A 22,394-nucleotide genomic window follows, 5' to 3' on the forward strand; every position below is an offset into this window, starting at 1 on the left:
GAAGGGCCTGTTCTGCGCTGTACTGTTCTATGTTCTATGTATGTTCTATGATGATGCAGAACCCGGTGCCTGTCTGATGTTGATTATTATTTAACTGCAGGTATGCAACTATTTTGATGAGAAACAAGTTAAATTTCACTCTTTGACAGATAGTGAGCACTTTTTGTATTTCCTCGATTACAGGGTAATCAGAACAATGATAAAAAGCCATGACTGTGAATTACCAGGCATAGTGCCCATACTGTCTAGCACCAGGCAGCATTATTTCAGAGTGAGGGATCGCCCAGTTAAACCAGAGCTGAGAAGGAATTTCTTCTCCTAGAGGAGGCTGAATCTGTGGAATTCTTTACTGTAGAGGTGGTTGAGTCTGGGTCTTTAAGTATATTCAAGGCTGAGATAGACAGATATTTAATCTGTAGGGGAAGCTGGGGTTAGAGGGAAAAGGCAGGAATGTGGATTTGAGGATTGTCAGATCAGTGAGGAAGGGTAATACCCAAAGCATTGACTGCTCCTTTCCTCCAGATGCTGCCTGGCCTGCCATGTCCTTCCAGCCTCCTGCTTGTCCACCTTGGATTCCATCATCTGCAGCTTTTGGTTACTCTAATCAGATTAGCCATGATCTCCTGGGTGGCAGAGCTGACGTGATGGACTGAATAGCCTAGGATCCCTACAGTGTGGAAGAAGGTGATTTGACCCATCCATTCCACCCTATCACTGCATTTCCCAACACTAACCCACCTAGTCTGCACATTCCTGGACACTGCGGGAAATTTAGCATGGCCAATGCACCCTAACCTCCACATCTTTGGACTGTGGGAGGAAACCAGAGGACCTGGACGAAACCCACGGGGACACGGGTGAACGTACAAACTCCACTCAGACAGTTACCCGAGAGCAGAATTGAACCCAGGTCCATGGCGCTGTGAGGCAGCAATGCTGAGCCACCATGTTACCTATTTCACCACCTATGCCTTACGGTTTTATTGTGACAACCCAAAACCAATGAGCATCTCCTGCAGAACGCTCTGTTGTAATAGTTTTGGACTAAGTGTGGCAGAGGGCAGGGCTGCCATGGAAATGCCAGACGGGCCGGAGGGAATGAATCAATTGCATTGACTCTTTATTTGGGACAGTGTACCTTAGGCCTGTGCACAGGGTTCAGAAGGTAACAAACTGAGGCCATCGGGCCTGATAAAGCAAGTCCATCAAGAGCATCTCATATCAGAAAAGGAACTGTTTGTTACAATGAGAGGTTTAGCGAAATAAAGTGTGAAATTATTGGTTACAACTACAGCTTAATCTCAGTTGCATAGGAACATCGAAACTTAGAAGGTAGAAGCCATGGGAGGCCATTCGGCCCCTCAATGCTGCTCCACCATTCGATGTGTTCATGGCTGGTCATCGAGCTCAATACCCTAATCCCGCCCTCCTCCCATAATCCCTTGATCCCTTTAGCCACAAGAGCTATAGCTATCTCCTTCTTGAAAACACATAATGTTAGGCCTTAACCACTTTCTGTGGAAGTGAATTCCTCAGGCTCCCCACTCTCTGCGTGAAGGAATGTTTTCAATCTCAGTCCTAAATGGCTTACCCTTTATTCTTAAACTATGACCCATCGTTCAGGATTCCCCTTATCGTCAGGAACATCCCTCCTGCGTCTGACCTGTCCAGTTGTGTTAGATATTTTATAGGTTTCAATGAGATCCGTCTTCATTCTAACCTTAACCCTAAACTCCAGTGAATACAATCCTAACTGACTCAGCTTCTCCTCATACGTCAGGCCTGCCATCCCAGGAATCAGCCTGGTAAACCTTCACTGCACTTCCTCTACAGCAACCTCCTTCCTCAGATAAGGAGACCGCCCCTGAATTATCTATCATCTTCCACCCTCCTCATCCACTGTCCTACTGAACCATCCAACGCAACGAGATTCCTGATTGGATTTCTGGCCCCTGCTGAATGAACCATCCTGCTGAGTGGTTAACACTGCTGCCTCACAGCACCAGGGACCAGGTTCGATTCCACCCTCGGGTGACTGTGTGGAGTTTGCATATTTTCCCCGTGTCTGCGTGCGTTTCCTCCGGGAGCTCTGGTTTCCTCCCACAGTCCAAAGATGTGCAGGTTAGGTGAATTGGCTGTGGGAAATTGCCAATAGTGTACAGGGATGTGTAGATTAGATGGGTTCTAGGGGGATAGGTCTGGGCGGGATGCTCTGAGGTTCAGTGTGGACTTGTTGGGCCGAAGGGCCTGTTTCCACACTGTAGGGCTCTATAATAAAGTAAATTGATCGTCAATAGCTCAGGCCTGCGACAGGATGGTACATGAGGACCCAGTGAGCATGGCCCAGAAATCTGAATGGGGGCCCTGAGCTCGGGGTGGGGGTGGGGCAATGACTAGGATGGGGGAGTGTAGCTTTTGGGTGGGTTGGGACACTGAAGTTGGAGTGGGAGAAGGGAGCTTGGGGTGGGGACGGGGGTGGGGACACTGAGCTCAGGGTGGGGGAGGGGGAGGGATAAAGGCCGTGTCCAGGAGCCAGATCATTTGGTGAGGCGGGGGGTTGGCCTCTGGTTTCTGTTCCTTCCTCTGGTGAAGGTGTAGGAGACGCTACCATTGGCTCCAGTTCCAGGCCTTCACTGTCTGCTTTGCATTCCTATTCTCTCACACATTACACCGTCTCTTCATTTCACTTCATTTCTTTTTGCCTTCCCTTTCCCAGTTGAAACTGTACGTTGGCCTGGCGATGTGGAACTGGGAGGGCGGGCAATGATGAGGTTTTCAGAGGTTGTCCTGCAGATATGTAAGAGTTAGTAACTCTCCGCCTCGCTCCCCCACACCCGCACCCCCTCGCCCCCTACCCCCACCTCCCTCTGGTGACCGATTGGCCTTTAATAAAACGGTGCGACCCGGAAATAGCTGTATGGGACACTAGGAATGGATTGTTACCATCAACGTGACAGAATTAATCAGGCCTTTTTACAATCGCCCTCAGAAATGGAATGTCTGCGTAACTCTGCTCTCCAATGAATAATATATACATTTCAAAACCTCAGACCTCAAGTGTCAAGGAGTGAAAGATATGTTTAATATGAGCTTACAAAATAGGATCAATGATTCTAATCCCCACGACCTACCTTCATACTCATCAGGGCACAGGCATTCATACCCATTCACCAGGTCTTTGCAGGTACCTGAATTCTGACAGGGTGCTGAAAGACACTCATTGTATTCCTCCTCACAGTATAAGCCATGGTAACCTGCAGAGAATAAGTTTCCATAAATCAGTTGTAACAGTGACTGCCTCTGAATGCACTGAGGGTATGCCTGAAGGCAAAAGACAGTGATTGATCATCATTAATAGAAAACGAGGCAATTATATAGAAATACGGCCTGAATTGTAACTGGGGGCAATTCTGTACATTGGGCCTGCATCGTCGAGGAACTAGGAGGTAGTAGGAACTGCCAATCTTGGAGTCTGAGGGAACACAGTGTGGAGCTGGAGGATCACAGGAGGCCAGGCAGTGTCAGAGGGGCAGGAAAGCTGATGTTTCAGGTCGGGACCCTTCCTCAACTTTCTTGCTCCTCTGATGCTGCCTGGCCTGCTGTGTTCCTCCAGCTCCGCACCATCTAGGAACTGTTTTGAAATGCCCAAACTAATGATCCAACCCAGAATGGCTGATTGCAGTTTATATATTTTTTCTCTGTTCATTTGTAGGACGTGGGTGTCACTAACTGGCCAGCATTTCTTGCCCATCCCTAGTTGTCCCTGGAGAAGATGGTGGTGAACTGCCTTCCTGAGTCCACCTGCTGTGGGTTGACCCACAACGTCCTTAGGGAGGGAACTTCCGGATTCTGATCCAGCGGATTTCCTATTTATCATTGACAGCCCCCAGATTTGCTCGTCCTAAGGTTCAGCTCAATTTCAGCTTCTGTAAAAACTACACTCCAGGAATGTCACTGTCATTCCCTTACCAACTCCTCGGATACACTTTGAGCGAAGTTCATATTTCAGTCACTGAACTATTTTAAACTATGTGGAACTGCTGGTTAGTTTTGAAAGCATCAGATAATTGTCAATGACCTTTGAAAAATTTACTGAAGGAAACTTAACAGAATGACAGGATAGGTGAGATGCTGGAGTAAAAAGGTTTTCTTGTGCTTGAATTCTTTCTGCTTTGATGCATTTATTCAGAAAAGAAGCATCTTGTTTCAGAGAGGAAGATCAAAGCCTGACCATGTTCTGACCTGCACCGCTGTGACAACATGCCTGATTTTCCTAATAATTCTGAAAGCTGGAAAAATGTGCTTTTTGGACATCTTTATCTCTGATCATACATTAATGCTGTACCAGCCTGGACATGAACACCTGTTCTCGTGGATGTAGGCAACTTCTGCCAAGGCTGCGTTTCTGACTGTGTTGTCCCTCTCTGTTTGAAGAAAATACTAAATATTTTCATGTAAGAAGATTCAACCAGCCCAATCCCAACAGTAGCCCATACAGCATAAAACGGTACAGCACAGTACAGGCCCTTCAGCCCACCATGCTGTGCCGAACTTTTACCCTAAACCTGAGGTCTATCTAACCTCCACCCCTATCTTATACCACCATCCATATGCCTGTCTAATAGCCGCTTAAATGCCCCTAATGAGGCCGACTCCACTACACTCTCCGGCAATGCATCCTACACCCCGGCCACTCTCTGAGTAAAGAACCTACCTCTGACGTCTCTCCGATATCTACCTCCACTCACTTTAAAACTATGCCCCTCCATGACTATGGTTAACACAGCATCACGAGGAGACCTGCCTCTGGTCAATGACTCAACTTCAAGTGAATTTATGGAAATGGACTGATTTCCTTCCCAGGTTATACCAGGAATATTTCTTAAACTGCATTACACTCTGTTAAAAATTACACTCTACTCCTGTTCAGTGAGTTTTATTGATTGGTTTCTTGGCTCCCACACAAATTCTACAAGACAGAATGATTTGCAAAATTTCAACAGATACAAACAACCAGCCAACCCCGTGCTTTGGCCTCGCCACATTCTTAAAGCAAACTTTAACCTAGTGGTGCTGAAGCTCAGCCACTTCAGTCACCTTCTATTCATTCATTATTGGCAGTGTAACTGGTCAGGCGATATTTATTGCCCATCCCTGATCGCCCAGAGGCCAGGTAAGGGTCAACCACCTTGCTGTGGGTCTGGAGTCACGTGTGGGCCAGACTGGGTAATGATGGCAGTTTCCTTCCCTTGTGAACAAAGTGAGTTTTTTTATGACATTTGACATAGTCACCACTAGGCTAATATTTACTTCCAGATTTTATTGAACGCGGATTTCATCATCTTCCACCATCATGGGATTCAAACTTATGAACATTAAACTTCTTTTTTCATCATTCATTCTTGGGAAGTGGGCATCACTGCATAGACCAGCATTTCGTACCTCCCTAATTGCCCATAGAGCAGGTCACGGTCAACCACATTACTGTGGGTCTGGAGTCACACGCCATGTAATGATGACAGTTTCCTTCCCTGTAGACATTAGAGATGGGTTTTTCCAACAATCAACGATTTCATGAATATCATGAGACTCTTAATTCCAGATTTGTTAATCGAGTTCAAATTATACCATCTGTTGTGGCAGGATTTGGATCTGGGTTCTCAGGACATCACCTGGGTCTCTGGATTAATAAATAGACAAACAGGAGGCTGGATGAACACTGCAGGCCAGGCAGCATCTGCAGGAAGACAGGTCAATGTTTTGGGTATAACCCTTCTTCAGGTGCATTTTGTCTTGAAGCAGGGTAATACCTGAAACGTTGACTGTTCCTTTCCTCCAAATGCTGCCCAGTTTGATGTGTTTTTCCAGCCTCCTGTTTGTCTACTTTGGATTCTAGCATCTGCGGTTTATTTGTCTCGGGAATAATAGTCTAGCGAGAATACCGCTAGGCCATTATGTCCCCCAAGTTACTCGTCCATAAGGCCAGAAGGCCAAAAGATATCAGAGCAGAATTAGGCCATTCAGCCCATCAAGTCTGCTCTGCCATTCGATCATGGCTGATTATGTTTCTCAACTCCACGCTCTGGCTTCCTCCCCGTAACCCTTGATCCCCGTTACTAATCAAGTGTCCAGTGTCATTACAAGGAGGAAACAGGCTCCGAAGTTAAATGTTAGAATATTTTCTGCTTCAAATCCAGTCACATTTGAGTAACTGAGGTTCCAAAGGACCGACTGAAATAAAACCTGACTCGCTCTGAATTAGAGATAATAGGAACTGCAGATGCTGGAGAATCCGAGATAACAAGGTTCGGAGCTGGATGAACACAGCAGGCCAAGCTGCTCCTAAGATGCTGCTTGACCTGCTGTGTTTGCTTTGAATTAGTTGGGATGGGACTGTTCTGAAGATCAGGAGAATTGGACGTGTCATCCATTGTGAAGTCCTGAAGTAGGGTAACATCTGAAACATTGACTGCTGTGTTTCTTTCGTTTGTCTACTGACTGTGATGCCTGACCATTCCTTTAGGTGCTTAGTAATTAAAATCAGACATTTTCTCCTTTACTACTTTAAACACACTTTCTAACCAGCGATTACTATAATATAGTTCCACCTGCACGTTCCATAGATAATAAACAACATTCCTATTGGAAATATAAGCCAATGTGATGGTTCTGTGCAGCGCAAGTCGATAGATGGCAGTATTAAACTACAAAACATTTATTCTGGAGCAGGGAATATTGAGAAGCACTCAATCATCAAAAGTTAACATTATAAATTTGTCTCCACCCAAAAAGTGAATTCATTTGCTGAGCCAGTATCCAACACAGTCTGAGGAGAAAGTAGAACCAATTGGCCTGTAGCACTCATGAAACATGTCTGTAATAACTTATTTTTATGTGCTTCGTAAGTGCTGGTGTTTTTAATTACATTTAGTGCCCTATTCTCCCCCAGGACAAACTAAAACCCTAACTTTGACATGAGCTTGCAAGTTTCTATAACTAATATTATGCTGTTTTCTCAACAAATTATTATTAAACTGGTTAGTGCCTCTGCACAAATAGACTCAAATCTCAGAGCTATTTCTCTCAGCCAATTCAATTAGAGTCACAGAGACATACAGAACATAAAGAGATCCTTCGGCCCAACTCCTCCATGCTGACCAGGGTTCCTAAACTTAACTAGTCCTGTTTGCCTGTGTTTGGCTGCTATCCCTTGAAACCCACCCTATTCATGTACCTGTCCAAATGCCTTTTAAATGTTGTAATTGTAGCCACTGCTACCTCCTCCTCTAGCAGCTCATCCCATACACGCACCAGCTTCAATCTGCCCCTCAGCTCCCTTTTAAATCTTTTCCCTCTCACTTTAATCTGTAGTTTTTGGACTCTCCTACCCTGGGGAAAGGACCTTGGGTACTCACCTCATCAATGCCTCTCATGACTTTATAAACCTCTAAAAGATCCAGAGCCCAGGGTCACAGTCTAGGAATAAGGGGTAAGCCATTCGGGGCTGAGATGAGTAAGAATTTCTTCACTTACAGAGTTATCAACCTGTGGAATTCTCTCCCACAGGAAGCTGTTGGAGCCAGTTCATTAGGAGGGAGCTGCATGTGGCCCTAACGGATAAAGGGATCAAGGGTTATGGAGCGAAAGTGGGAATGGGATACTGAGATTGCATGATCAGCCATGATCATATTGATTGGGTGAGCAGGCTCAAAGGGCTGAATGGCCTACTCCTGCACCTATTTTCTATGTTTCACCCATCAACCCCTATACTCCAGGGATTAGAGTCCCAGCCTGCTCAGTCTCTCCTTATAACTCAAACCCTCATGCCTTCGAATCACCTTCTAAATCTTTTTTTCACCTTTTCCAGTTTAATAACATCCTTCCTGTAGCAGGGTGACCAGAATTAGAATTTATCTTCAATGTAGAGCCAGAATAAATCCATCTGAATTCTTCTTTATAATCTTCTTTCATTACGGAAAGTCATAGCATCTCAGTTTGTAAGAGCAAGGAGGTAATGCTGGGGATGTACAGAGCATTGGTCAGACCACAGCTGGGGTACTGTGTGCAGCTCTGGTCACCTCACTGCAGGAAGGATGTGTTAACCAGGATGTTGTAATTGTAACCACTGCTACCTCCTCCTCTAGCAGCTCATCCCACACATGCACCAGCTTCAATCTGCCCCTCAGCTCCCTTTTAAATCTTTTCCCTCTCACTTTAATCGTATGCATGATCAGCCATGATCATATTGATTGGTTGAGCAGGCTCAACCAGGATGTTGTCTGAGATGGAGAAATTGGAGAGACTAGATAGGCTTGGATTGTTTTCTCTAGAACGGACAAAACTGAGCGGAGACATAATTGAGGGGTATAAGATTATGAAGGGAATGGCCAGGGTGAATACAGAGCAGCAGGTCAAACATGAGAGGGAATAGTTTGAGAGTAAGGGGCGGGAGGTTCAGAGGGGATTCGGGAAAAATGACTTTTTGACTCGGGGGTGGTGGGAATCTGGAATGCACTGCCTGGGAAGGTAGTGGGGTCTGGTAACGTTACAACCTTTAAAAGGTGTTTGGATGAACATTGAAGGATATGGGGCCAGTGTAGTGGGTAATGATGATGACCTAGTGCATTGACACTGGCCCAAATCGCCTGCTTCTGTACCTTAACAATTCTTTCCTTCTGTGACTGCGGTCACAGAATTTGAAGGGTGCGCATACTCTTGGTCACTCAATGTAATCTCCTAAACATTTGTGAACAACCGTGAGATTGGGACGGAGTTTTTCAAAGTGATTTCCACCTCCCGAATTGACCTAAAGGTTATTTTTTACTCTCTCTGTCTTGTGCCTGCTCTGGGAGATAATGTCTACATCACACCATCCAGCTATAGACCAGGGCTTCTTCTTTACATTGGACATTAAATGGAAGTTGCTGCAAAAACTTAGCAGATCTGGTAGCATCCATGGAGACAGAGCAGAGTTATACTGAGTCCAGTGACCCTCCATCAGAGCTCAGTTCTTCAGAAGGTTCACTGGTCTCGAAACCATGACTCTGTTTCCTCTCTCCATAGGAACTGCCTGACCTATGAGCGTCCCCAGCAATTTCAGATCTTCACATCTCCAGCATCTGTCCAGTTCTTTGTTTTATTTTCGTATTTAACTAGTCGGTTCATTTGAATGACTGTTTGCTCTGACTTTGTCCCTGATTACTGTACAGTAAATGGAAAAGTCCTGGGGAAAATTGATGAACAGAGAGATCTGGGTGTTCAGGTCCATTGTTCCCTGAAGGTGGCCACGCAGGTCAATAGGGTGGCCAAGAAGGCATATGGCATGCTTTCCTTCATTGGACGGGGTATTGAGTACAAGAGTTGGCAGGTCATGTTACAGTTGTATAGGACTTTAGTTCGGCCACATTTAGAGTACTGTGTACAGTTCTGGTCGCCACATTATAAAAAGGATGTGGATGCTTTGGAGAGGGTGCAGGGGAGGTTTACCAGGATGTTGCCTGGTATGGAGGGTGCTAGCTATGAAGAGAGGTTGAGTAGATTAGGATTATTTTCATTAGAAAGATGGAGATTGAGAGGGGACCTGATTGAGGTCTACAAAATCATGAGGGGTATAGACAGGGTGGATAGCAAAAAGCTTTTTCCCAGAGTGGGGGACTCAATTACTAGGGGTCATGAGTTCAAAGTGAGAGGAGGAAAGTTTAAGGGAGATCTGCGTGGAAAGTTCTTTACACAGAGGGTGGTGGGCGCCTGGAACGCGTTGCCAGCGGAAGTGGTAGAAACAGACACGTTAGCGTCTTTTAAGATATATTTGGACTGGTACATGGATGGGCAGGGAGCAAAGGGGTACAGACCGTTAGAAAATAGATGACAGGTTAGACAGAGGATCTCGATCAGCACAGGCTTGGAGGGCCGAAGGGCCTGTTCCTGTGCTGTAATTTTCTTTGTTCTTCTTCTTTGTTCTCTGTTCTACTCTGTGTTTCTGTCTTGAAAATGCTGAATATTTTATTGGTCACGCGCCCCGCTGCGCCACCATTTCAGCCGTATTTTTAACAATTCCACAGGACTGCCAGGAAGGGAGCAGCCTTCAAATACAGGGCTCGCTTCTTTCCTGGAATCGAAACATTGACAGGGCTGTTAGGTGGAAAAGGAGCTAAGATTGAGGTTTCCTCATACCTGGAGCACAAAGGCATTTGTAACTGGTTCCAACACCACGGCAGATGCCATGGGCGCAGGGACTGAGGGCACAGAAATCAATGAGCTGAGCACAGAGTGGCCCAGTGTAGGCAGGAGTGCAGGTACAACTGTAGGATGTGCCATCTGCGAAGCATGTGCCATTGTTCTGACAGGGAGACAGGGCACAGGGGTCCACCCTCTGCTCGCACACCGGGCCTGTAAAACCTGTAACGAAAATCGCAGACAACCATTTTAACCGCAAGACATGAGCACGTAAATGGAGACTTCACGATGCAAGGTGGAGGAAGGGCATCATGTCCTTGGGCTTTCCTTCACTCTGTTACTGTAGCTGCAGCATAAGTCCCATTCATGCAAATAAACAGGGTTGAGATGCACTGCCCCCGCGAGTATAATGACTGAGAGGAGGAAACCCCAAGAACTGTTGCCCGCGCCCCCCCCCGCCCGTGACAAATGGGAACAACCACTGATGGTGGGTGAGGTAGATGCTCTGAATAAATCAATGTTGTAGAACTGTCAAATATAAAGGCTGTCGGGCTTGGGGCAAGTAATAGCGACCGGGGCGATTTTAAACTGCCATTACATGTACATGATATGTGTGCGTCAATAATTTGCTGAAAGGAACTGCAAACTTAAAATGTTGTCTAGTCCAAACATTATGCTGGCTCAGCAAATCTCTTTATTCATGGGATACATGGGCATCTCCGGCCAGGCAGCATTTATTGCCCATCCCTAATTGCCCAGAGGGCAGTTAAGAGTCAACCACATTGCTGTGGGTCTGGAGCCACACGTAGGCCAGACCGGGTAAGGATGGCAGCTTCCTTCCCTGAAGGAAGTTAATGAACCAGATGGGTTTTTCTGACAATTGACAATCAATTCATGATACTCCAGATTTTTTTTGAATTAAAATTCCACCATCTGCCATAGCAGGATTCAAACCCAAGTTCCCAGAATGTTATCTGGGTCTCTGGATTAACAGCCCAGCGATAATACCACCAGGGCATTGCCTCCCCTATTACTTTGCTGAGTGCTTACCTAGTTTGGTGGGTTCCAGACCCGCAGCAACGTGATTGAATCTTAACTACCCTCTGGGCAATAAATACCAGCCTGGCCAGCAACACCCTCATCTTTGGAATGCATGAAGAAAAGTTTCCTTCCCACAAAAGTCAAATCAAATACTCACCACTTGCCCGGATGGCCTAAGCTTAACAGCACTCAAGAAAGTGGACACCAGTCACCACAAAAACGTCATTGTATTTGGATCCCCTGTCATCATAGTGACTGTAGTTCGTGTCGAAGAGTGCGGCTCTGATTTACTCGGTTGAATGACATTCTTGCAGTGGAAGTCCTGCAGGATGACTAGAAACCCAGGAGTAATGGGGGCTGTTTGCAGGACCCCATGAAGCAGGTTCTAAAAGGCAGATATCCCAGCCCCACACGAGCTTCTTGTCATTTGCAGGGCAAGCATCTCAGCTGCATGCTGGGACGGCCACTGCTTGGTGTTGTACCTGGAAGATGGCCTCCCAACCGGGTAGCTTGGGGCTGGGAGTGTGACAGCCAATCAGGCTGGCCCCTGGCAATGGGATGGTGTAAGGGTGAGTGGGCAAGTTTACAGACGGGGCATCTGCTGGGGGCAGGGGGAACCGTGCTCAAGTCAAAGAGTGCCCAAACTGCAAGGACCCTTCCAGAGACTGCACACTCCCATAGTTCACCTGGTGGTCTCCCAGAGGGCAGGAAGGCCCCTTTCATTAGTCCAGTTGGTCTCTTGGTGGTGGTGGGGGCAGGGAGTGGGGGCAAAGGAGGGTGTTGCCAATGGGTCAACTCTGTCCCCACTCCCACACCTCTCCCACCCCTGCCACCGTCCCAGCCCAATTCCTGAGGGTGGTAACCCCCATCTCACTGTCACCAGCATCTGGAAGGCTCACTCCAGCAACTTCAAAATGTCAAGTTTGCTTTGGCAGGGCTCTGCATGCCCCGCAAGGACATGTACAATCTTCAAGTGCAATTAAATCCGAGATCCCCATCCAGAATGCAACACGTTGACGTTCCTTCATTTTTGTTTAGTAAGTAACAAAGAAACCATCTGCCTGACATCATGTGGAGTGCATTAGGACCACAGTGAGGTAAAAGGAAAGCACAAACCCACACCCACCCCCAGCTCCTTGGAGCAGGAGATTGAGTTCTGGTTCACATCCCAACACCAAACCAGCATGATTTCTCCACACCCCCCCCCACCCCGCCCCAAGGCTGGGGCTTCATACCCTCCTCTGGGCTGGTTTTGGTGGTAGGCAGTGCTTAATCGCATACAATCCCACCATTTCCAGACAATAGCCTGATTACGTTTGTGCGGACAGAGCAGGTGGATAACCGTTCCCAGGCCGATACCAAGTAAAGCCTTTAGGATTCACAGCACTCGCAGTTCTTTCCGTTTTTATTAAGCCTTTAGGATTATTTCCATCTGCCTCAGTTCAATTATTGCTGAGACCGTCTTCCATGCACTGGTTATCTCGCAATAGGGTGCCGTTTATTTAATCATGTTGAAGACACTTTAGAAGTACAAATTGGTTTTGTTCTCATAACTGTATATTACCAGCATGCAGCACCTCCCAGATGCTCCATTTGTGTAACTTCAACCTTTCATGTATCTCTTTCCCTGTTTCCATAAATACTTCCAGGTGCTTTGAGTTCTTGTTTTGGGTTACTCTCCCCGAGCTTCCTTGCTACTCCCATTTCCCCAGTTCCTATAAAGCAAGGTGCCAGGCAAGACACTGCTGAATAAGGTAAGAGCCCATAGTGTTAGGGGCAAGGTACTGGCACAGCTAGGATTGGCAGCAGATGACACAAAGCCAGGTGGAGGGACAGGTAGTTCTGAGGAAGCAGGGAGGCTGCAGGAGGACTTGGACAGACTAGGAAATTGAACAGAGAAGAGGCAGATGGAATACAATGTAGGAAAGTGTGAGGTTATGCACTTTGGTCGGAAGAATAGAAACATAGACTACTTTCTAAATGGTGAAGGGCTTCAGAAATCGGAAGGACAAAGGATTTGGGAGTCCTAGTTCAGGATTCTCTTAGTTAATATATAGGTTCAGTTGGCAGTTAGGAAGGTAAATGCAATGTTAGCGTTCATTTCAAGAGGGCTAGCATACACACGAGCAAAGATGTACTGCTGAGTCTGTATAAGGCTCTGGTCAGACTGCATTTGGAATATTGTGGGAAGTTTTGGGCCCTGTATCTAAGAAAGGATGTGCATGTATCGAAGGGGATCCACAGAGGGTTTACAAAAATTATCCTGAGGATGAAGGGCTTGTCATATGATGAGACGTTAAGGAGTCTGAGCCTGGACTCGATGGAGTTTCAAAGGATGAGGGGGGACTCTGATTGAAATTTACAGAATACTGAGAGGCCTGTATAGAGTGAACATAGAAAAGATATTTCTACCAGTAGGAGAGACTAGGATCCAAAGGCACAGCCTCAGAGTGAAGGGATGACACTTTTGAACTGAGATGAGGAGGAATTTCTTCAGCCAGAGGGTGGTGTGGAACCCATTGCCCCAGAAGGTGTAGAGGCCAAGTCATTGAGTATATTTAAGACAGAGATGGATAGGTTCTTGATTAGTCAGGGCATCAAAGGATATGGGGTGACGGCAGGAGAAGGTGGTTAAGAAAGGTGAGAGGCGATGACCTACTGGTATTATTGCTGGACTGTTAATCCAGAGACCCAGATAGTGTTCTGGGGACCCAGGTTCGAATGCTGGAACAGCAGATGGTGGAATTTGGATTCAATAAATATCTGGATTTAAGAATCTAATGATGACTGTGAATCCATTGTCGATTGTCAGGAAAACCCCATCTGGTTCACTAATGTCCCTTGCGGCAGGAAAACTGCCATCCTTACCTGGTCTGGCCTACATGTGACTCCAGACCCACAGCAATGTGGTTGACTCTTACTGCCCTCTGGGTAATAAGGGATGGGCAATAAATGCTGCCTGGCCAGTGACACCCTCATCCCATGAATGAATTAAGAAAAAGGAAACATATCAGCCATGATCAAATGGCAGAGCAGCATCGCTGGCTTGAATGGCCTAATTCTGCTCCTATATCAGTGATAATGGGAACTGCAGATGCTGGAGAATCCGAGATAACAAAGTGTGAAGCTGGATGAACACAGCAGGCCCAGCAGCATCTCAGGAGCACAAAAGCTGATGGCTCTAGGGTCTCTGTTAACCTGCCTTGTTGACTAGTTTTGGTTAGTCATTGTCTCCTTTGAGCCAGCCTCCAATGTTGCGTTGTGTCTCTGTGAAGTACCATGAGATGTTTTTTATATAATAAAGGTGGACTTTAATTACAAAATCTGTTGTTATTCTTTATCTATCCCCCTTCCCCCCGACCCCCCCACCCTGTGCTACTCAGATTGATCACAACTGCTGAGGCTGATCCATAATGCAGTGCTGCACCTTCAAAACGGTCAGGAAAAGCATCCAATTACCAAACCATTTTGATAACTGCAAGAAACAATTTTGCTAAATGCAAAATTGTTTAATCTGTTCGAACATTGCACAAGCCTATTAAAGGATTGGAATGTCAGCTGAGGGACTGTTGAGGCTGTGGATTTGTTTTGCTTCAGTAAATCTCGTTATATTATCAGAAACAACACCAACAAAAGGCCGGGCAGAGATTCCAAACTGCACGTTGGAGCAATTTGTTTCCACAGTGCTTGCAAGACTTATTTGACCATTTGTCTGACACCCTTGTTCCTAAAATACAGCAACACCCTGACTGCAGCTGTAATTACCACACTGAACTCTGAACTGTTGAGGGGAACAGTATTTCATGTACAATTAATGGCTGCTGAAAAGTCAGACAAGGACCATTCCCAGTTCTGATAGCTCGCAGCTCCGGGTGTGGGCTTGTGACACTACATTTGTAAAATCACTCTTCACCTGCAGTAGAACACCCTCCAAACGCCATTAACTTGATTTAAATGAAGGCTATTCCAATTCATCCATTGATAGTAAGTTTGCTACAACAGTACACCAGCTAGCCAGCACCATCCTAGAGTCCCTACGGTGTGGAAGCAGGCCATTTGGCCCATTGAGTCCACATTAGCCCCCTGAAGACCATCCCACCCAGATCCTACCCCCATCCCATCCCTATAACCTTGCATTGCCCATGGCCAATCCACCCAGCCCATACACCCCTGAACACTACGGGCAATTTGGCATGGCCAACCCACCGTAACCTGCACATCATTGGACTGTGGGAGGAAACTGGAGCACCCAGAGGAAACCCACACAGACATGGGGAGAATGTGCAAACTCCACACAGAGAGTAGCCTGAGGGAGGAATCGACCAGGTCCCTGGCACTGTGAGGCAGCAGTGCTAACCACTGAGCTACCGTGCTGCCCTCAGGGCACTGCTTTCATGCCCTGGGATCCACTGTCTGACCAATGGGTGAAAAGAAAACAAGAGCTTTTCCCTGGGCATGGGAAGTCTCATGCCAAACAGTCACAGGACAGATGCAAAGAGTAATCATCTTGTATCTCAATCCTTTACTAAACTGAGCATGTGAAGATTTACCTCATTCACAAAAATGACCATGGGTAATTTTTTCCAATAATGTGACATCCAGACTCAGCCATAACACGATAATAAAATGTGAGGCTGGATGAACACAGCAGGCCAAGCAGCATCTCAGGAGCACAAAAGCTGACGTTTCGGGCCTAGACCCTTCATCAGAGACGGGGATGGGGTGAGAGTTCTGGAATAAATAGGGAGAGAGGGGGAGGCAGACCGAAGATGGAGAGAAAAGAAGATAGGTGGAGAGGAGAGTATAGGTGGGGAGGTAGGGAGTGGATAGGTCAGTCCAGGGAAGACAGACAGGTCAAGGAGGTGGGATGAGGTTAGTAGGTAGATGGGGGTGCGGCTAGGGGTGGGAGGAAGGGATGGGTGAGAGGAAGAACAGGTTCTTCGGTCCGCCTCCCCCTCTCTCCCTATTTATTCCAGAACCCTCACCCCATCCCCCTCTCTGATGTAGGGTCCAGGCCCGAAACATCAGCTTTTGTGCTCCTGAGATGCTGCTTGGCCTGCTGTGTTCATCCAGCCTCACATTCCATTATCTTGGATTCTTCAGCATCTGAAGTTCCCATTATCTCAGCCATAACACTTAAGGTGAAGGGAGCTAAGCTGTGTTTTAGAAAGTGTTAGCACAGCTTCGTTGCTTTTCAATTCAATACTACTTTCATAGGATCCCGCATGTCTTTCTTATAGCCTCCTCAATTTTATCTGCCAACTATCAAGATTTATGAGGAAGGGTTGCTCGACCTGTAACATTAAGCATGATTTCAATCCATAGAATGCTGCCAGACCTACTGAGCTTTTCCAGCAATGTCTGCTCTTGTTTAAAGATTCATGTAAATGCATCCCTGGGTCTCTGTCTGTTACTGTGTCCCTTTCAAAGTTGTACCATTTACTCTACACAGCCTCGTCTCATTCTTCCAACTGAAATAAATCACTTCACACCTCCCTGCATTCAATGTAACCTGCCATGTGCCTATGCATTTCAGCAACTGTTCTACATTCTCCTGACGTATGTTTACCATCTTCCTCAAAGCTCATTGTATCTTTGTATCAAGTGAAATTATCTCCGGTATACTCAAGTCTCATTGGTCTACATCAAACAGAGCAACGGTCCTAACCAATATTCCTGCTTTTGTTTGTTCTTCCACATGGACCTTTGAGATCTGTGTATGGTGGTGAATTTCAGAGCCACAGGTCAGTGCTGTGGACTGTCAGAGCAGTTGTGTGTGCTGCACTGCATAGATGGAACATTAGCCCCTTAATCTTACCCTGGGGATATATCAGGCCCTGCAGTCTGAAAAACAATTTTCGGACAAAGGGTCTAGATCCGAAACGTCAGCTTTTGTGCTCCTAAGATGCTGCTTGGCCTGCTGTGTTCATCCAGCCTCACACTTTGTTATCTTCAACCCAATACTCTCCGTTTTCTGCTCCTGAGTCAATTTTGTATTCAAGCAGTCATTGTCCCTTCAACCTCATAAGCTTCAAAATTCCTTACAAAGCTGTTTTATGTGATGCTTTATGAAATCCTTTTGGAATTCTGTATTCCAAACATGAACTGCAGCACCCTTATCTATCCTTCCTGTTATTTAATCAGGGATGGCTTCATTAGTAACTTCAGTTAGTGACTTTAATAGATAGGTAAAGTCACACTAGTTTTACTAGACCAGAGGCCTGCTCTCTCATTAGAGAGAGAGAGGGAGAGGGATGAGTGGTGGTGGTTTAAGCTGAGGGGCACCACACCTCAGACGAGGCGAGAGGCTGAGACAGAGAGTTCTTCATGGGTAACCTCAGCTGGTGCAGGAATTGAACCCATGCTGTTGGCATCACTCTGCTTCACAAACCAGCCATCCAGCCAACTGAGAAATGTTTGAATGGACTATTGTCCTCAAGCCATCTCCTCAGCAACTGCGCTGAGGAGAGAAAATGCCCAGCATGCTGTTTACTCAATCATCATCACAGCAAATACCATCTGGCCATTTGTGGGACCTTGTTACACACAAATTGCCTGCATTTCCCTACGTTACAATGGGGAGCACATTTCTAATGGAATGAATTGGTCATGAGGTTATGGAAGGTATGAATATGAGCTTATTTTCCCAGCCATCAACATGCGTAGCTCCGTGGTTAGCTCTGCTGCCTCTCAGCGCCAGGGACTTGGGTTGGATTCCACTGACTGTGTAGTTTGCATATTCTTCCTGTGCCTGTCCTCCCACAGTCCAAAGATCATAGATAATAGAATCCTTACAGTTTGGAAACAGGCTCTTCGGCCCAACAAGTCCACGCCAACCCTCTGAGCAACCTGCGCAGACCCATGCCCCCCCACAACACTCTACCCCACCTAATCTACACATCCCTGGACATTGTGAGCAATTTAGCACGGCCGATCCACCTAGCCTGCACATCTTTGGACTGTGGGAGGAAACTGGAGCATCCGGAGGAAACCCATGCAGACACAGGGAGAATGTGCAAACTTTACACAGACGGACACCCAAGGGTGGAATCAAACCCGGGTCCCTGGCGCTGTGAGGCTGCAGTGCTAACCACTGAGCCATCGTGCCGCCCTATTTATGTGCAGATTAAGGTGGATTTGCCATGCTAAACTGCCCTGTACAGTCCAGGGATGTGCAGGCTGGATGGGTTAGCCATGGGAAATGCAGGGTGACAGGATAGGGTAGGAGGTAGATGTTGGTGTGATGCTATTCAGAGGCTCGGGATGGATGGGTGGCCTGCTTCTCCACTGTAGGGATTCTATGATTTATCCCCAGATTTTGATGGAATTTGCAAGCTTTGCACTCGCTGTGTTTTTTTTTATTATATCATCGAGACCAGTAACTCATTTATTGCTCTTCTTAATGTAGTTCTGAGATTGGACAAAGTGTCCTCTTGTGGACAGTGGGTGAGAATTGATCTATATCAAAACCCATTTTTTAAAATGGACCCTGTTCTTATTAAGAAGGGAACTTGTGAAACAAAATTGCAAATATCTGAGTTTATTAATGTATGAAATGGATTTGGATAATCTGCCAGCTCCATGATTGGCAACTACATCCCTGAGGAATGTCTGGTAAAGGTATTACCCTTTCAGTGGAAAAGGAAAATCATCAGTGAAACCACTAACTTGGAGCCACGATCTTATAGAATGGCACAGAAAACTCAATGGGCTGACTGGTCTCCTTTTCCTGCTTTTAGTCAATGCTATTTATCCTTGAAAGTTGCCACCCAGGTTGACAGGGCTGTTAAGAAGGCACACAGTGTTTTAGCTTTTATTAATAGAGGGATCGAGTTCTGGAACCAAGAGGTTATGCTGCAGCTGTACAAAACTCTGGTGCGGCCGCACTTGGAGTATTGTGTACAGTTCTGGTCACCGCATTATAAGAAGGATGTGGAAGCTTTGGAAAGGGTGCAGAGGAGATTTACTAGGATGTTGCCTGGTATGGAGCGAAGGTCTTACGAGGAAAGGCTGAGGGACTTCAGGCTGTTTTCATTAGAGAGAAGAAGGTTGAGGGGTGACTTAATTGAGACATATAAAATAATCAGAGGGTTAGATAGGGTGGATAGGGAGAGCCTTTTTCCTAGGATGGTGACGGCACGCACGAGGGGGCATAGCTTTAAATTGAGGGGTGAAAGATATAGGACAGATGTCGGAGGTAGTTTCTTTACTCAGAGAGTAGTAAGGGAATGGAACGCTTTGCCTGCAACGGTAGTAGATTCGCCAACTTTAGATACATTTAAGTCATCATTGGATGAGCATATGGACGTACATGGAATAGTGTAGGTTAGATGGGCTTCAGATCGGTAATCACAGGTCAGCACAACATCGAGGGCTGAAGGGCCTGTACTGTGCTGTAATGTTCTATGTTCTATGTTCTATTTCTGATTCTGGCTTCTTACATCTTTGAAACCTTTATTCTGTTTCAAAATATACAATCGTATTAGGTTGTGAGATTTCTAGATATTTAATTAATAAAAGAAAACTTTATTAAAACTCTACCATTTCCAACAAATTAAAACATAGCTCTCCTCCATTCTGGTAATAACTATGACCACATTCTTCAATCAATGTATGAGATTCAATTAAACCAGGATTGCCAGGAGGCTTTAACTGATCAGACAGCGAGCAAGGGATTGCTGAGCTACCTCAGACAACACCTTCCAAACCCACGACCACTTTCATCCAGAAAGGACAAGGGCAGCAGATACAAGGGAGCACCATCACCTGCTAATTCCCCTCCAAGCCTCTCACCACCCTGACTTGGAAATATATAGCTGGTCCTTTACTGTTGCTGAGTCTAAATACTGGAATTCCCTCCCTAAGGGACATTTTGGGTCAATCTACAGCACATGGACTGCAGCGGTTCAAGAAGGCAGCTCACCCCAACCTTCTCGACTCGTGACAGGCTGGAAATTACACACATCCCATGAATGAGTAAAAAATAATAACTGCTCAAATAATATTTACATTATATCTCAGCTTGTCATTTTAGTCTTGTTTCAAAGCACTTTGAGTGCTGAATAACGTTTGAAATACCATGCGTAGAAAATGTGGCAAGCATTCTATCCCAGGAATGTTCTGCAAACTGCAGAGAATTGTGAGCAGAGAAGCTTTTCTGCTGGAACTGGCTGAGGAAGAAATGTGTGCTCAAGACACTGGACCATGCCTTTTTATTGTTTGGACACCACCACGGGACAGAAAGGAGCTCAGTTCTCACATTTCTCCCATTGTTAAAATTGAAACAAGTCTTCAGTATTGCATTGGAAGGCCAGCTGAGATGATAAGTTCAGATTCTCTTATACAGTTTAAACCCAGTGTGTTCCTGTGAGTTGAACTGAATCAATCCAGGTCAGAGTGGTCAATATACTTCACTTCTTTAGCGAGAGTGGTCAGTGAATCAGACCAAATGTTTGCTGCTGGGGTGAACATTATCCCTGTGCTTTGTAAAAACCAAAAGAACTGCAGATGCTGTTTAACCCTGAAAAGCATGAGGTGATTTATTTTGGAAGGACAAACTTGAAAGCAGAATACAAGGTTAATGGAAAGATTCTTGGAAGTGTGGAGGAGCAGAGGGATCTTGGGGTAATGTTCACAGTTCCCTGAGAGCTGCCACCCAGGTGGACAGAGTTGTTAAGAAGGCATATGGTGTGTTAGCTTTCATTATTAGAGGGATTGAGTTCAAGAGCCATGAAGTTATGCTCCAGCTGTACAAAAGCGTGGTTCGTCCACATCTGGAGTATTGTGTCCAGTTCTGGTCACCTCAATACACGAAGGATGTGGAAGCATTAGAAAAGGTAGCAGAGAAGATTAACCAGGATGTTGCCTGGAATGGAGGGAAGGTCTTATGAGGAAAGATTGAGAGAGCGAGGGCTTTTCTCTTTAGAACGATGAAGGATGAGAGGTGGCTTGTTAGAGGTGTACAAAATGATCAGAGGTATAGATAGCGTGGACAGCCAGAGACTTTTTCCTAGGGTGGGGGTAGCTATTACAAGGGGGCATAGTTTTAAAGTGAGTGGGGGTAGATATCAGGGAGACGTCAGAGGTAGGTTCTTTACTCAGAGAGTGGTAGGGGTGTGGAATGCATTGCCGGAGAGGATAGTGGAGTCGACCTCATTCAGGGCATTTAAGCAGCTATTAGATAGGCTTATGGACGATAATATAAGTAGGGGTGGAGGTTAGATAGACCTTTGGATTATGGTAAAAGTTCAGCAGAACATCGTGGGCTGAAGGGCCTGTACTGTGCCGTACTGTTCTATGTTCTATAATCTACAGGAGAGGCCAGAATGCCTTGGAGATGTCTACATTGTCGGACTCAATACTGGTTTAGACCATTCTTTTATTGATTGAAACAGTGGGGCCTGTCGCGGAATAACCAATGAGGATATTGTTTAATTGGAATAATTGGAAAAGGATAAAAGGAAATAAACCAGGTTTCCCCGTGGAGGACTGGAATTTCTTGCATTAACCTCGCTAGATTCAACAGCTGGTGGTTTGAATGATTTTGAATTGTTTATGGCCATGGAGTGAGAAGCCCCCTGAAATTTATCAAAGTGTTAAGACTGAAGGTGAGTCATTCATGTTAAACAATGTGTCCGTGTTCTGGGAATGGTTCATGGGAATTTACTGAGGGGCTTGGGAGCACCTTTCAGCATCCAAACCAGGTGTGGAAGAAAATTTCGACACATTCCAGTCCTCGCTGTCTAGGTTGGCAGCATCAGATTTCTTTGTAAAATAGATCTGTTAAAGTGATGCTGATAGTTCTGTTTAACAACCAGAGCTAAAGAGATAGCAGCAGAGGAGCAGGAAGGCTGACATTTCAGGAGGGTCTAGGCTTGAAATGTCAGCCTCCCTGTTCCTCTTGTGCTGCGTGGTCTGCTGTGTTCATCCAGCTCCGCACCTTGTTGTCTCAGATTCTCCAGCTTCTGCAGTTCCTACTATCTCTACCTGTTTTGGAACATTGGTTACCGTGTTGTTCATCAGTCTTTGGAAAGTAGCTAAATAGTTTTCAGCCCAAATGCCCCAGACGGCATTGAAAATGACTCTCTGGTGTGATCTAGGCTGGTATCTCTTCAGACCCTTCTTCAGAAGGGTCCCAAACTGAAACGTCAGCTTTCCTGCTCCTCTGATGCTGCCTG

At 46.0% G+C, this 22,394-nt stretch overlaps 1 protein-coding gene across 3 annotated transcripts in view; it reads right to left on the minus strand.

The window, feature by feature from the left end:
* Nucleotides 1-22,394, minus strand: part of dner (delta/notch-like EGF repeat containing) — a 282,574-nt gene that overhangs the window by 18,155 nt on the left and 242,025 nt on the right. For 2 of the 3 annotated variants that reach the window (XM_059651234.1, XM_059651233.1), the window contains 2 exons: nucleotides 10,174-10,398; nucleotides 3,132-3,254 (listed from right to left, as the gene is read on the minus strand). In XM_059651234.1, the coding sequence (XP_059507217.1) occupies nucleotides 3,132-3,254; nucleotides 10,174-10,398 (348 nt within the window). The remainder of the gene's footprint in view (nucleotides 1-3,131; nucleotides 3,255-10,173; nucleotides 10,399-22,394) is intronic. The other variant, XM_059651235.1, reaches the window with a different exon arrangement.

Source organism: Stegostoma tigrinum, chromosome 14, assembly GCF_030684315.1.
Source record: "Stegostoma tigrinum isolate sSteTig4 chromosome 14, sSteTig4.hap1, whole genome shotgun sequence".
NCBI lineage: Eukaryota > Metazoa > Chordata > Chondrichthyes > Orectolobiformes > Stegostomatidae > Stegostoma > Stegostoma tigrinum.